The 15729-nt window shown below is 40.2% G+C and overlaps 1 protein-coding gene across 3 annotated transcripts in view; it reads left to right on the top strand.

Moving 5' to 3' along the window:
- SDAD1 (SDA1 domain containing 1) overlaps nucleotides 1-14928 on the top strand; it is a gene marked incomplete at both ends in the record, with an annotated part of 30929 nt that extends 16001 nt beyond the window's left edge. For all 3 annotated transcript variants that reach the window (XM_080698105.1, XM_080698106.1, XM_080698107.1), the window contains 14 exons: nucleotides 473-574; nucleotides 1417-1486; nucleotides 2597-2700; nucleotides 3761-3818; nucleotides 6526-6584; nucleotides 7434-7510; nucleotides 8268-8365; nucleotides 8469-8545; nucleotides 9589-9715; nucleotides 10431-10525; nucleotides 10676-10866; nucleotides 10973-11057; nucleotides 12283-12444; nucleotides 14881-14928. In XM_080698105.1, the coding sequence (XP_080554231.1) occupies nucleotides 473-574; nucleotides 1417-1486; nucleotides 2597-2700; nucleotides 3761-3818; nucleotides 6526-6584; nucleotides 7434-7510; nucleotides 8268-8365; nucleotides 8469-8545; nucleotides 9589-9715; nucleotides 10431-10525; nucleotides 10676-10866; nucleotides 10973-11057; nucleotides 12283-12444; nucleotides 14881-14928 (1353 nt within the window). The remainder of the gene's footprint in view (nucleotides 1-472; nucleotides 575-1416; nucleotides 1487-2596; nucleotides 2701-3760; nucleotides 3819-6525; nucleotides 6585-7433; nucleotides 7511-8267; nucleotides 8366-8468; nucleotides 8546-9588; nucleotides 9716-10430; nucleotides 10526-10675; nucleotides 10867-10972; nucleotides 11058-12282; nucleotides 12445-14880) is intronic.
- Between the last annotated feature and the right edge of the window lie 801 nt (nucleotides 14929-15729).

Here is a 15729-nt window from a genome sequence, read left to right on the forward strand (position 1 = left end):
AGACAGAACCCAGGAGCTTTCTACCTCCCGGCTATACTCCCAGACCTATTTTATATTTTATTTGGAAACAGGTTCTCACAAAGTTGTTGAGAGCTGAAGTAGCTGAATTAGCATGTTTTAAGTTTTATTTTGTGTGCATGTGTGTATATGTGGTACTGGGGATTGAACCCATGAGCATTCTACCTCTGAGCTATACCCCCAGTTGTACTTTATTGTTTATTTTGAAACAGGGTCTCAACTAAGTTACATAGGGCCTTATGTCACTGAGGCTGACTGTGACCTGTGATTCTCCTCTCTCAGCCTTCCAAGTACTGGGATTACAGGTGTATGCTATCATGTCTAGCAAGTTTTATTTATTTTTAATAGGTGTGTACAAACTGTATAAGGCCCAGAAAGTAGTTGGAAGGATTATTTATTGTTTTTTTGTAGATTTTTTTTGGTGTCCTATGTTACAAAATAGTTCCTATTCCAGGATGAAGGCCCCACAGCAAGAGACCTGCTAGTACAATATGCCACAGGAAAGAAGAACTCCAAAAACAAAAAGAAGTTGGAAAAGGCAATGAAAGTACTCAAGGTGAGACTTGTTCATGGAAAATGAATAAAGACCATATACTTTTTAGCCAGAAGTTTTAAATTTTTGGTATTAAGAAATAGCATTTTTTATTAAGCTTAAAAATACATGATTATTTTTTTTGTGGTACTTGGAATCAAAGGATGTTATACTTCTAAGCTACACTCACATCCCTTTTTATGGTTTTGTTTTGAAACAGGGTCTTAGTATGTTGTTGAAGGCTTCACTACTGAGGCTGGCCTAGAACCTGAAATCCTCCTGTCTCAGCTCCCAAGTACTGGGATTACAGGTGTGAGTCACCATGCACCAGCTTGTGGGTTTTGTTTTGTTTTGTTTTTTCCCCCTGTGTTGGGCATTGAACCCAGAGACATTCTACCATGCTATACCCTCATTCCTAATTTTTATTCTTTATTTTGAAACAGTCTCACTGAATTGCAGAGGGCCTCACAAAGTAGCTGAGGCTGGCCCTGAACCTGCGATCCTCCCAGGTTCAGTTCCCAGTATCAGTATATACACATACCCACCCCCACACACACAAAATAAGAATAGTAACCATCTTTAGTTTTTTTCCCCTGAAGAAAATTATTTTATTTTTATTTAATCTATATTCTTTTTTTAGAAACATGGATTTTTATTTAGGATAGCAAGAAATACACATTCAAGGGAGGATGCTGGGTTATCTCCAGAGTGAGCAGAGTGAGAGACACAGAAAGAAAGGTTTTTAGAGCAGACTTTTTTTTTTTTAATAGTTTAATGAACTTGATAATAGCCTTTAGCACATTGAGTTCCAAGGCCATTATCACTTTAATTCAGAGTGGAAAGTTTCCCCCCCCCCTCTTTTTCAGAAACAAAAGAAGAAGAAAAAACCAGAGGTGTTTAACTTTTCAGCTATTCACTTGATTCATGATCCTCAAGGTACTATAGTTTGACCTCCCAAGTTCCTTATTGGCCTTATTTCTGCCTGTTTTGTCTCTTGCTTTTAAGGTTGTCAGGAAATATAAGATCGGGGGCACTTAATAGACAGCCAGTAAATGCTTACCTGTTCTACTGCATTATAGCCTAGAGAATTATGTCATCAAGCAACAATACCCTCTCTTGAGCAAAAGGATAGACAAACAGGTTTTTCTGTAAATCATGTCTTTAACAACAACAATAAAAAGTGGTAGGACATTTTACTTAGCCAGATGAAAATTGGTAATCTAGTTATCTTTTTTTTTTTTTTTTGTGGTACTGGGGATGGAACCCAGGGGCTCTTCTACCTCCAGGCTATACTCCCAGACCTATTTTATATTTTATTTGGAAACAGGGTCTCGCTAGTTGCTGAGAGCCTCACTAAGTAGCTGAGGCTGGCTTTGAACCTGTGCGATCCTCCTGTCTCAGCCTCCCAAGCACGGGGATTATAAGCGTGCACTACCATGCCCGGCTCTGATGTTGTCTTTTTTCTTAAACTGGTCTTTGAAAACTAAAAATCTGGGAAACCCTGTCCTAAAACACTAGTTCTTACACTAAGCTCTACATTAGAATCACATGGAGAATTTATTTTAAGCTTGCACTGAGGACTGGGTCCTCTGAACCCCGTAGATGTGATTTAGTTAGTGTGGTATAGTGCTGTGTTGAGACATTTAAATGCTTTCTCTAATCTTAATATGCAGCAATGTTTGCTAACCCTTGGCTCTAGATTAGTGTTTCTCAAACTTGAATGCACATGTAAATCACCAGGGGAACTGGTTAAAATGCAGATTCTATTTCAGTAGGGCTCAGATGGGACCTGAGATTATTTCTGAGCAGGTCCGAAGACTGGCTGCTGCTGGTCTTCAGACTACACTTTGAGAAACCTGTCAGACAGTCACCCTAGACATTGATGCTTAAAATCCTTGAAAATTCTTAAAATGGAACTTTGGATAACATTGGAAGTATATTCATCTGTATTTGATCTTTTCATTCATCTAATTACTCCCTTTCCCTATGCCTGATAAATATGTTTTACAAACCATGGACCCACAGTATACTTCTTTGATCTTCCAGATTTTGCAGAAAAACTACTAAAGCAACTAGAGAGCTCTAAGGAGAGGTTTGAAGTGAAGATGATGCTCATGAACCTCATCTCCAGATTGGTGGGAATTCATGAGGTTTGAAATACATTATGTTTCTTTTGGTGAATGCTAGAAGTAGAAATATTTTGCTAGGCATGTTGGTGCATGCTTGTAATCCCAGGACATTCCTTTATTTTTAAAATTAGTGTGATAATCTGTGTTCAAAAATAAAGGAATGTTATATTTTAGTTACCTCTCTCTTCTTTAGATAATTATTCTGCATATATTTTTTCTTCTTCACCTAATAAAGATAGCAGCATAGCATCAATCAAAAGAGTTTCTTCCTTGCTCATTCCAGCTCTTGTTTTTTTTCTTTCTGTGGTACTAGGGGATTGAACCCAGGGGGAATTCTACCTCTGAGATATATTCCCAGCCCTATTTTATTATTTATTTTGGTGGTATTGAGGGTAGAACCCAGGGGCTTTCTACCTCCAGGCTATACTCCCAGACCTTTTTATATTTTATTTGGAAACAGGGTCTTACTAAGTTGCTGAGAGCCTCACTAAATAGCTGAGGCTGGCTTTGAACCTGTGCAATCATCCTGTCTCAGCCTCCCAAGTGCAGGGATTACAAGTGTGCCCTACCACACCTGGCTTATTTTTTATTTTGAAAAAGGGTCTCTGCTTGTAATCTTAGCATTTGGGAGGCTGCGACAGGAGGATTGTGGTTCGCAGCCAGCCTCAGCTACTTAGTGAGGCCCTTTGCAATTCAGTGAGATCCTGTTTCAAAATAAAGAATAAAAAATAGGGCTATTGTTCAGAGGTAGAATGCCCCTGGGTTTCATCCCCAGTACCGCAAAAAAAAAAAAAAAAAGTCTTGCTAGGTTGATGAATCTTGCTACTTACTGAAGCTGTCCTCAGACTTGCTATCCTCTTTTCTCAGCTTCCCAAGTACTAGGATTACAGGCATGTAACCACCATACCTGGCTCATTTCAGCACTTTTAATCATCTTGAAGCATGATTGTTTATTGAGATAAAACAAAAGTAAAAACTGATTCCCAATAAGTTGATTTTGGTGATACAGTTACATAATGGAAATGAGTCTTCATGTTTTAGGTATGTAAATACTAAAGTTTGTGCATTCTTCTCTCCACAGCTTTTTCTCTTCAACTTCTATCCCTTTGTGCAAAGGTTTCTCCAGCCCCACCAGAGAGGTAAGCTGCCCCACTTACCATGTTCCCTTAGTGGCTTTAGCATTAAAATAACTATCTAGAACTTTTGTTCTAGAAGCATTAAGGACAGTATTTGAGTCTGGGCATGTTGGTGCATGCTTGTAATTCCAGTATAGAATTGCAGAATCAAAGCCAGCCTCCACAGCTTAGCAAGGCCCTCTACAACTCTGTTTCCAAATAAGAAATAAAATTGGTCTATGAGTTTATCTCAGAGGTAAAATGCCTCTGGGTTCAATCTCCAGTGCCACCAAAAAAGAGGGACAGTGTTAGGAGTGAAATGTGTTATATGGAAATAAAGGGGAAAGAAGTGTTTATATTTTTTTCTTGAGTCTGCCACAGGTTAGTTGTTCTTTTTGGTGCTGGAGATTGAACCCAGGGGCATTCTACCTCCAAGTTACATCCCCAGCCTGACCTTTTATTCTTTATTTTAAAACAAGGTCTCACTAAGTTTCAGAGGGCTTCAATAAGTATCTGAGGCTGGCTGCAAACCTGGATCATCCTGTCTCAGCCTCCCAAAAACTGGGATTATAAGCATGTGCCACCACGACCAGCTAGAAGCAGGGTTTTTTTTTTTTTTTTTTGCAGTTCTGGGGATGGAACCCAGGGGTATTCAGGGGTATTTTACCTCTGAGCTACACCCCCAGCCCTATTTTTTACTCTTTATTTTGAAACAGGGTCTCACTGAGTTGCAAAGGGCATCACTAAGTAGTAGCTGAGGCTGTCCACAAACCGCAGTCCTCCAGTATCAGCCTCCCAAATGCTGGGATTATAAGTGTGTGCCACCACACCTGACAAAATTTTTTTTTTTTTTTTTTTTTTTTTTGGTACTGGGGTTCCTGGAAGCCCTTTTACCTCCAGGCCTCACTCCCAGACCTACTTTATATTTTTTATTTATTTGGAAACAGGGTCTCTTAAGCCAGCGAGGCTGACTACGAACCTGCTCCATCCTCCTGTCTCCACCTCCCAAGCACGGGGATTACAAGCGTGCGCCACCACGCCCGGCCGAAATAATTACTTTTAAAAACAAAAAGGCAGCCATGATCATGCATGCCTATAATCTCAGAATTTGGGAGGCTAAGACAGGAGGATTGCAGGTGTAAGGCCAACCTCAGCAACATAGCGAGACCCAGTTTTAAAATTAAAAAGAGCTGGAGTGTAGCTCAGAGGTAGAATACCCCTAAGTTCAATCCCTAGCACCACAAAATAGATAAATACATAAATGGTGCAACAAATTTGTTCCTCAAAGCAAATCTTTTTGGAATGCAATAAAATTCTAATAAAGAAGCTTAACCTTTTATCCTAATTTTGTAATGGGTGACATAATTTTTATCTTACTGCTTTCATTGTCTTTATGTGTGTTCTTAATTAAAAACATAAAAGCAGAGATTTGGGGTTTGAACCAAGATAGAAAGGAAACTAATTTCTTGAGGAGCTAACATGACACTAAGTGCTTTCCTTACTTCATCTCGTCTTGTCTTCACATCTGTTCTGATACAAGATAAAGACAGATTGTGAAAGAAGAAAAATGGCCAGGGTCACAAAGCAAATAAATGGCAAATCAGGATTTGCCTCCATTTTTTTCTCTTGCCAAAGGCCTTTGCTTATACTTTGCTGCCCTTTGAAGAGAGAATATGTATACATGTTTGCATTTATTTATTCATTGAACAAGGATTTATTTAATGATTTCTATTCCAGTAGACAGTAAGAAGTTCACATTGACCAAAAAGTAAAGTCCAAGCTGGGAGTGGTGGTACACATTTGTAATCCCAGCATTTGGGATGCTGAGACAGGAGGATTGAAGTTCGTAGCCAGCCTCAGCTACTTAGTGAGGCCCTTTATAACTCAGTGAGACCTGTGTCTACCCAAAAGCCACTCCTCTCCCTTCCCTTCTTTTTTTTCCTTCCACCAAGCTAAGATGTCCACTCTAAAGAAACTTCCCACTGGGCGTGGTGGTGCACGCTTGGAATCCCAACATTTGGGAGGCTGAGACAGAAGGATTGCGGTTCACGGACAGCCTCAGTTACTACTTAGGCCCTTTGCAACTCAGTGAGACCCTGTTTTAAAATAAAGAATAAAAAATAGGGCTGGGGGTGTAGCTTGGAGGTAAAATGCCCCTGGGTTCCATCCCCAGTAACACACACACACGTCCTTACTTTCATAGAGTTACATTCTTGAGAGAGATATATAATGCCATATATAATATATTCAGGTAAAGATAGTGTTTTGAGATGGGCACGGTGGTACATGCCTGTAATCCCAGTACTCGGAAGGCTGAGACAGGAGGATCACAGGTTCAAGGCCAGCCTCAGCAGTTTAGTGTGTCCCTTAGCAACTTAGCAAGACCCTGTTTCAAAATAAAATAATAAAACATGTGGGTGTAGCTCAGAGGTAGAATACCCCTGTATTCAGAATCCCTAGTAACCCTTGCCCCCCAAAAAAAGATAGTGTTTTGAAGAAAAAAGACAGAGTTAAGGACAATAGGAAGTGCTGGGGCAGGTTCTACTTTAGATTGTGTGGTCAAGAAATGGCAAGTGGGCAGGGACCTGAAGGAAAGGGTGAGCTGTGGAGATGGCTTGGGGTTAGATGTTCCAGGTGAAGTCAGCAGTAGCATTATGGCTGGGATTTGCATATTGTTACAGGTCTAAGAAGCCGAACAATAAACTGACATTCCTGTCTCTTGTGTTTTCAGAAGTAACAAAGATCCTTCTGTTTGCTGCACAAGCCTCTCATCATCTAGTGCCCCCAGAGGTGAGAGTTCTTAACCTGACTTTCAGATCTGGTGCCACTTTAGATACATCAGGGGCCCATCCCATAGGGGTTACTCCCCTCCCCCCTTTAAGTGAGCAGAAATGACACTAACGATTAAGGAGATGTACACAGAAGCTTAATTGTCCAGCTTATAGAAAGTGAAATTTCTTTCAAACAGTTCTGATTTTATTTAATAACCAGATTTATGACTAGGGAAGATCAAGAATATTATTAAATTTAGAGTGGTTATTTTTCAGAGCTAGTACTCTCTTTTCTTTGATTAGACCAGCATTGGATTATCCTGCATCAGCATTTATTTATTTATTTATTTATTTATTTATTTATTTATTTATTTTGCAGTACTAGGGATAGAACTTGGGCATTCTACCTCTGAGCAACACCCCAGCCCTATTTTTTATTTTTTATTTTGAAACAGGGTTTCACTGAGTTGCAAAGGGCCTAAGTAGCTGAGGCTGGCCATGAACTGCGATCCTCCTGTGTCAGCCTCCCAAGTGCTGGGATTACAGTCCTGTGCCACCACGCCCGGCTTTAGCAGTTGTTTTCAATGATGTTAAAGGAGAGTAAAATTTAAGCCGGGAGTGGTGGTGCACATTTGTATTCCCAGTGCTTGGGAGGCTGAAACAGGAGGAAAAAATAAAAGAGTAAAATTTAATCATAGGTGAAGAAGGCTGTCCTGTTGATCTGTCTTCCCTGGTCTTGATTTTCTCCAGCTCCCGCATGAAGGTGTAGGGCTATTTTGCACTGTGAATAACCTGTCCTTGTATCCTCAGATGTTTGATGGGTACAGACATTCACCTGTGCTCTTCTCTTCCTTTGTTCCCAATCCAGATCATTCAATCATTGCTCATGACAGTGGCCAACAATTTTGTTACAGACAAGAACTCTGGGGAAGTCATGACAGTAGGGTATGTGGAACAGCTGGGGGCAGTAGATGTGTTTTTAATGTACTAGATTTGCTTTAAATCACCAAGATGGACAGTTTCAACTGGCAGCGTGGTCTTTAGAAAAGAAAATATGCTTCAGTTTTTTCAGAAGGCTTGGTGTATTCATCTCTTTTTGGATTTTAAGGAGGAAACCAGGGAAAAGGCACTTGCTCTTTTAATCAGCAATTTGACTTTTACTAGCTTTACTCTTTTTCTCTTATCTCTGTTTCTTTTATATCCCACCCTGAATTTGTGCCTTATCCTGGAATAAATGATTTATTATTAAATCACTCTAGTTTTATGGTAGTTCATTATCCATTTTGCTTAATTTAAATATAGTTAATGATGGTATGCATTGGCTTAAGGATTATCTAAACCAGTCTGATTCATAAATTGTATGCTAAACAATTTTTATCTCCCTTGGAAAACATTGCTGGGAAAATAGCTGGCCTTAAGTCTTTCTTATTTCACCTTTACTTATGAGTGGTGAATAAATATGTGATTTAGTTGCCTAACACTGTTCTATCCCACTAGTAGAAGACACAGCAGTAACTGTTGGGAATAAAGATCTTCTAAGGCTGTCCACACTCATGTTCTCTACCATGCTGCAGTTTTTGAAGCCTAAGCCATATGAGACCTAACTTAAATTTCTTTCAATTTTATTTTCTAGGAAATTTTCTTAGGTTGAATCACATAAAATTGCTATTTTGTTATTTTTAATTTGCTTTTTCTTTTCTAGAATCAATGCTATAAAAGAGATAACAGCTCGATGTCCTCTAGCCATGACTGAAGAACTCCTCCAAGACTTGGCTCAGTATAAGACACACAAAGATAAGAGTAAGTTGGATGTTATTCTCTATAAGCCAAAGACTACAGTGTGATTTGTTTTTTACCGTTATAGTCTTTGCCTCAGTTATTTCTAATTAAAGTTGTTTTATAGATGTAATGATGTCAGCTAGGACTTTGATTCAGCTCTTCCGGACACTGAATCCTCAGATGTTGCAGAAGAAATTCCGGGTAGGTGAAGCCTGCTTACATTGTCTGAAGGCTATGATTTTAGGAGGTGAGAGTAATTTCCTACCATTTGTATTGTGGTGTTTGTGATGCTTGCATTGTGCATATTAATGATGCACATGGCTTTATTTAAACTTAGAGTATGATTGATTAATACCATGTCCTTAAGTATTTTGTAGTTGACATGTGCTCTTTGATGATGACTGAGTCTTGAAAACGTGTCAGGCATTTTAACCTGAGAGCTGTTGATGTCAGCAGATTGAACCTCAAAAGATCAATCTGGCCTGTTGGCATACACCTGCAATCCCAGTACTTGAGAGGCTGAAACAAGAGGATTGCAGGATTGTGGACAGCCTCAGCAAGTAATGAGACTCTCATCAACTAGCGAGACCCTGTTTCCAAAATAAAAATAAAATAGGGCTGGGAGGGTAGCTTGGAGATAGAATGCCCCTAGGTTCAATTCTGTATACCACACACACACAAAAAAAACCCTCAAAGCCCACTTAGTAGCTGATGCCAGTATTGTACCCAAGGCAGATACCACCCCTTTCAGGGGTGAAGGGATGCATGTCTGTAACAGAGATGATATTTAGGAGACTTAAAAAAATCAGAAGTTATTCTTTAATAATTGGCAATGTCTTGATTTGGATTAGAAGAGAGCGAGAAAATAGTGGACTGCATTCTGCCTAGTTGTTTACTTTGACCTGAGACATAAACAGACTGATTCTTCATTTAATTACCTTCCCTTTTTTTGGTGGTACTGGGGTTCCTGGAAACCCTTCTACCTCCAGGTTACACTCCAAGACCTATTTTTTATATTTTTATTTGGAAACAGGGTCTCTTAAGCCAGCAAGGCTGGCATCGAACCTGTGTTATCCTCCTGTCTCCACCTCCCAAGCGCGGGGATTACAAGCGTGTGCCACCACACCTGGCAATTATCTCCATTTTTAATATTACTCCCTTCAGATTCATAATCCTAGAAAATGCCTTTCATGATTAATGTTTTGCAATCTGAATCTCTTATTATAAACAATTTTTTTCTTTAGGGTAAACCTACAGAAGCCTCTGTAGAAGCAAGAGTACAAGAATATGGTGAATTAGATGCTAAAGATTACATTCCAGGAGCAGAGGTTCTAGAAATTGAGAAAGAAGAACATGCTGAAAATGATGAAGGTTTATTTCCTTTTCCTTTTTATCCTTTCTTCCTTTTTTTCTTTTATTCTTTTTGCAGCTATACCCCAACTCCTGAAGGTTCATTTTTATTTCAATATTATTCAGGGAAAAACCACATAGCAAAACAAGAGACTAGGAAGAGAGCTGGAGACCTTGTGAATTGTTGCATATATGCCAGACCAAAGAGTTGACACTGTCTTAGAGATCATAGGAAGCCACATTATTGAGGTGTCTGCACGGTTCTTTACATCCAAAATCTTCTTCAGTTCTTTAATAACTGTAATTGGTTTCTCATTACATGCATAGATATATTTAGGCAAGTTTGTCATAGGCTTGCTGTATGCCCAGGTTAATGTACACATGCCAGTTTGATCGACATAGTTGATTCACTCTAAAGTCAGACATGATTATCCTGATTTGAGTGTAGGCTTCATTTTCTAGCTATGTGGCTTAACCCTGGGAGTGTTCCTATTCTGCTGAGTTGTAAGTGTTAAGAATGATCATAAGGCTTGGGCCTATAGTAGATAATGTGGTCAGTGCTTACTCCTTAAGTAAACTAAATTGATGTGGCATTTTTAAAAATAAATACTGTTCAGTTCTTAGTGGCATATCCATTCAAGCTTTGTTTACTTAATTTCCCATTGCGTGATTTATCTTAACTTGTAAGTACTCAGCATAAAGTGGCAGTTGCATCAGTGAATTCTTGTTCACACAGATGGATGGGAAAGTGCCAGTCTCAGTGAGGAAGAGGATGCTGATGGTGAATGGGTTGATGTGCACCACTCTTCCGATGAAGAACAGCAAGAAATTGTAAGTAGTAAATTTCCTCTTATGAGTGCATCACTCCAATGGTAATTAAGGTGTAATTTTTGCAGGACCTTGTAGGGAAACTAAAATTTGAGTGGCTAAGCTCTCACTTGAGCTGGTTGTTATTTAAGCCTTTGTTTGTATGCCTTCAAGTCTAAGAAACTAAACAGCATGCCCACGGAGGAGCGGAAAGCCAAAGCTGCAGCTGTCAGCACGAGTCGAGTTTTAACTCAGGAAGACTTCCAGAAAATCCGCATGGCCCAAATGAGGAAAGAACTCGACGCTGCGCCCGGGAAAGCCCAAAAGAGGAAATATATTGAAATAGACAGTGATGAGGAGCGCAGGTAAGATGGCACATAGACCGATCTTCAGTCAGGCAACATGGCAGCAAAGGCATCAGGGAAAAGATTCCGTCTTTATGTCATATATTATTATTTTTTCTCACTACAGGGGTGAATTACTTTCTCTTCGGGACATTGAACGCCTTCATAAAAAGCCAAAGTCAGACAAGGAGACAAGACTGGCAACTGCAATGGTGAGGGAGGCATAACAGAAAGAAAATAAAATGAAATGTAATCTGGAATTTATACAGTCATAGAATGGCATTTTTAGTCTTTTTTTTTTGTGTGTGTGTGTGTGGTACTGGGGAGGAATCCAGAGCCCTTCTACCTCTGGGCTACACTCCCAGACCTATTTTATATTTTATTTGGAAACAGGGTCTCACTAAGTTGCTGAGAGCCTCACTAAGTAGCTGAGGCTGGCTTTGAACCTGTGCGATCCTCCAAGTGCGAGGATTACAAGCGTGCGCCACCATGCCTGGCTCACTTTTAGTCTTTTAAATAAAGGTATAATTAACCTAGAATAAAATGTATAGTAGTAAATGTTGAGATAGATGAGCTTTGATTGCTGAATATAGCTCTGTAATCACCTACAACAAGTTACAGAGGATAGAGGGGCTGCATTACCTGCTGATGGTATCAGGAGGCTTAGTACGTTTTATGAAAGCTAAGAAAACAGTGGTGTTAACAGTTATCAGTGAAAAGCTGGTATCAGTCAGAGTCTGCCTCTGTGACTGTTCATGGTTGTGTCCTGCCATCAATTCCAACTTCTTTTTTTCTATCTTTACTTGTGTTAGGCACCATCCTACACTAGCTCCTTTTTATCCTCTACATTTCATTTGTACTCAAACCTGTTTAGATAAGTTTAAAAACCTATGCTGTAGCCAGGAGTGATGGTACACACTTGTAATCCCAGTACTTGAAGGCTGAAATGGGAGTATTGCATGTTCAAAGCCAGCTTTAGTGAGGCCCTTCACAGCTTAGGAAGATCCTGTTTCCAAATAAAAAATAAAATTGGGCGAGGGGTTTAGCTCAGAGAATGACCCTGAGTTCAGTCCCTAGTGAGACAGACAGACAGACACACACACACACACCATGTTCTTTCTTTACATCTTTGCATAGGCTGACCCTACTTCCTTTGACGCTCTACCCTCCACCCCCATGAAGGCCTCTGTTCATAAAAACAGCTTAGTTGGTTCCCTTTCTTGGAACCTCTTCTCACCTCTTTCCACTGATCACCCCTTACTTCATTATAATACTCGGTGCTATTTCTCATTGGGACAGTCCTGGGGAGCAAGGCTGTTCTCTGTGTTGTGTCCTTGGCATGCAGTAGAGTGCCTGGCAGCGAGGAGGAGGCGTTGCACTGTTTAGATAACTGCAAAGTGTGTTATTTAACAATGCCAATCTCTTTTTTGCCAATAGGCTGGAAAGACAGACCGAAAGGAATTTGTGAGAAAGAAAACCAAAATGAATCCTTTTTCTAGTTCCACAAATAAAGAGAAGAAAAAACAGAAGAACTTTATGATGATGCGATATAGCCAGAATGTCCGTTCAAAAAACAAGCGATCCTTCCGAGAAAAGCAGGTGAGTTCTCCTTAAGCTGGGTGCAGAAACAGTAAGAGGATCAAGACTTTGTTCTATATGTTTGAGATGTGTACCTGCTGCGGACAGTGACTGTATGCCTGGGGTTCAGTGGGGTGCGTTGGAGAACACAGACCTGGGAAGCAGTCAGGGTGTGTACCTCCCAGACCTGACCTGACCTGACCTCGTTGTATGATGAATGGGGTGGGGGTGGGGTTGTCCATGTTTCTCCTCTATAAGTAAACAGATATAAGCTAATCACCTCCGAGGTCTCTCCTGCTTAAATTCTCTGTCACTTGATCTGTGTGATGTGATATTGAAATTGATTCAAAATTTTATGCCTGAAACTTTTTTTATTTTTTATTTTTTATTTTTGGTGGTACTGGGGGTGGAACCCAGAGGCTTTCTACCTCCAGGCTATACTCCCAGACCTTTTTTATATTTTATTTGGAAACAGGGTCTCACTAAGTTGCTGAGAGCCTCACTGAGCAGCTGAGGCTGGCTTCGAACCTGTGCGATCCTCCTGTCTCAGCCTCCCAAGCGCGGGGATTACAAGTGTGCACCACCATGCCTGGCTATGCCTGAAACTTTAAAAAAAGTAATTTTGTGTGGTGATGCCTCAGACACAGTTTCAAGAAAGCAGTGCAAAACAAACTTGTGTTTGAATGGGATCCTTCCCATATGTGCCCTTTTGCACATAGAGATGTAAACATCTCTATGTTTACAGGCCTTTGGGCTTTCATTTTGCTATTTTGTGGCCTCCAAGGGATAATCCTGTGCTGCATGGGTGGTTTTCTTAAGTCATTAATTCCTTGTAGTAAAGTAGATTTATGCTTCTGTATCTTCTTCTCCTGGGAAGAGTACACTAGTGTGTATCTGGTTGTCCTTTTGTTTTTGTTGTTGTTGTGTTTTTTGTTTTTCGTGGGGTTTTTTTGGTGGTACTGGGGGTGGAACCCAGAGGCTTTCTACCTCCAGGCTATACTCCCAGACCTATTTTATAGTTTATTTGGAAACAGGGTCTCACTAAGTTGCTGAGAGCCTCACTGAGTAGTTGAGGCTGGCTTTAAACCTGTGCAATCCTCCTGTTTCCGACTCCCAAGCGTGGGGATTACAAGCGTGCGCCACCACACCCCCGGCTCTGGTTGTCCTTTTGAAAAATCTCCAGGAGCTGGGCGTGATGGCGCACGCTTGTAATCCCCACGCTTGGGAGTCAGAAACAGGAGGATTGCACAGGTTCGAAGCCAGCCACACTGGCTTAAGAGACCTTGTTTCCAAATTTAAAAAAAATAAAGCTGGGTGTGGTGGTGCACATTTGTAATCCCCGCGCTTGGGAGGCAAAGACAGGGAGTGTAGCCTGGAGGTAGAAGGGTTTCCAGGAACCCCAGTACCACCAAAAAAAAAAAAAAGAATCTCCAGGAAATCAGATCCAGGCCAAGAGTCCCAGTCTGAACCAGTGTTTCTGAATAGCTATTGAGGACATGCCCGCCAGGACTGAATGCAGTGACCAGCCCTCCAGGGCAGCTTGTGTCTATGGGTGCCAAGTCAGGGTTACCTAAGTTATGGTACCATTTAAACCCTGCCTGTCTGTTTTTGTAACCTGATCTGTGTTCAGCAGTCTGTACATAATAGAGTGACAAGTAAAGGCTGACTTCCTCTCGATTTTGCCACATTGTTGAATTGACTGTAGTCCACTAGTCTATCTTTCCTTGGCCCTTAAAACATTTTAGTGTTGAGGAGACAGTAGTCACCCAGCTGGTGAGTCTTGCTTCTTTGTGAGGTGTGTGTCTGACCTGGCTGTGTTTTAGCCAAGGACATTCCCCTGCCCTGCTTCCTATTGGATAGCATGCTTTTTTGGCACAGTGAAAAAGCCCTGTGTTGTTCCTCGTTGGTATCTCATAAAACATCTCTCGTAAGGATTTAGGAATTTCTTATTTAAAGGTAAATTAAGAATTCGTTGGACATACTATATATGTTCAGAAATGCTGTTTATCTTATTCTTTAGTTTCCTGGCTACTTGGAACATGAAATTAGGCAGAATTTCTTGCCCTGTGTTTTCTTCAAGGTCTCTTCATAACAAAGCATAACTTTAGCTTTCTGATTTCCTCTTATTTTTTCTTTTGCTTTAGAAGGGCATTCTTCAATAGAAATATAATATGAATCACATATATTTTGTGTGTGTGTGGTGCAGGGATATTATCCCTGGAGACAGGTAGCTGCTCTAGTTTTGAGCTTGAGTTGGGAGCAGTACTCACAAGCTTTGCATGTTTCCTAGCAGTGTAGAGGCCCCACCCGGGATACAAATTTGATCTGTTTGGAAGTATTTCACTGTATATTTTTTCGGGATTTATTGACTTAGTGGTTCCTTTTTGTTAAGCTTCTTTATGCTTAGTCAAGAGTCAATCATGTTTTGAGGGTTTTTTTTTTCCTCTTCTCTTCCAGCTGGCGCTACGAGATGCACTTTTGAAAAAGAGAAAAAGAATGAAGTAACTTCCAAGCAAATTTTCTATTCCAAAGAGAAGTTTGTGTCATTACTCTGAAAATTAGTAAATCAAGAATGTTTACATTAAAATGTCCACTGCAGGTGTGCTAGCACACCCCTGTGATACCAATACTTGGGAGGCTAAGACAGGAGGATCACAGATTCAAGGCCAGTCTTAGCAATTTAGTGAGACCCTGTTTCAAAACAAAAAAATAAAAATTAGAGTTGAAAGTCTAGCTCAGAAGTAGACTGCCCCTGGTTCAATCCCCAATACAAAAAAAAAAAAAAAGGTCTAGAAGCACTGTATTGTGAAAACCACAGTAAACATGGTTGCAATTTGGAGATAGATGATGGTGGTGATGTTTAAAATGTAAATAGTGGTGTTATAAATCATTTTTATTTAAACATTCATGCAAATAAATTGTCAAGTACCTACTGTCACTCTAGATATAAAATTGAATGAGCTGTAACCCCTTCACTAAGGGCAGTCAAAGCTGGGGGGGGGGGCAATGTATATAAGTGTGTTATGGTGCCTTGTAAATAGTCTCTTGTAGAGATGGGCTCGTATTTCTGTGGAGTCACTAAGGCCCTACAGGCTAACTCTACAAGGGTGGGAGTTATATATTTCTTAAAACAAAACAGGACAATGTTACAAGAGTAAGAGGTTCTTACTTGTAAATAGGCTTTACCTGCTGAAAACAGGTCCCTGCTGTACAGATTCTGGGTAGACATTTAGTTCTTTTAGTTAATCCAAAAGATTTCAATATTTTTTAATGCTATATAAAGGCTTTGTTATTGTTGTTGAGACC

This window comes from Muscardinus avellanarius, assembly GCF_963383645.1.
Source record: "Muscardinus avellanarius genome assembly, chromosome: 6".
Taxonomy (NCBI): Eukaryota; Metazoa; Chordata; class Mammalia; order Rodentia; family Gliridae; genus Muscardinus; species Muscardinus avellanarius.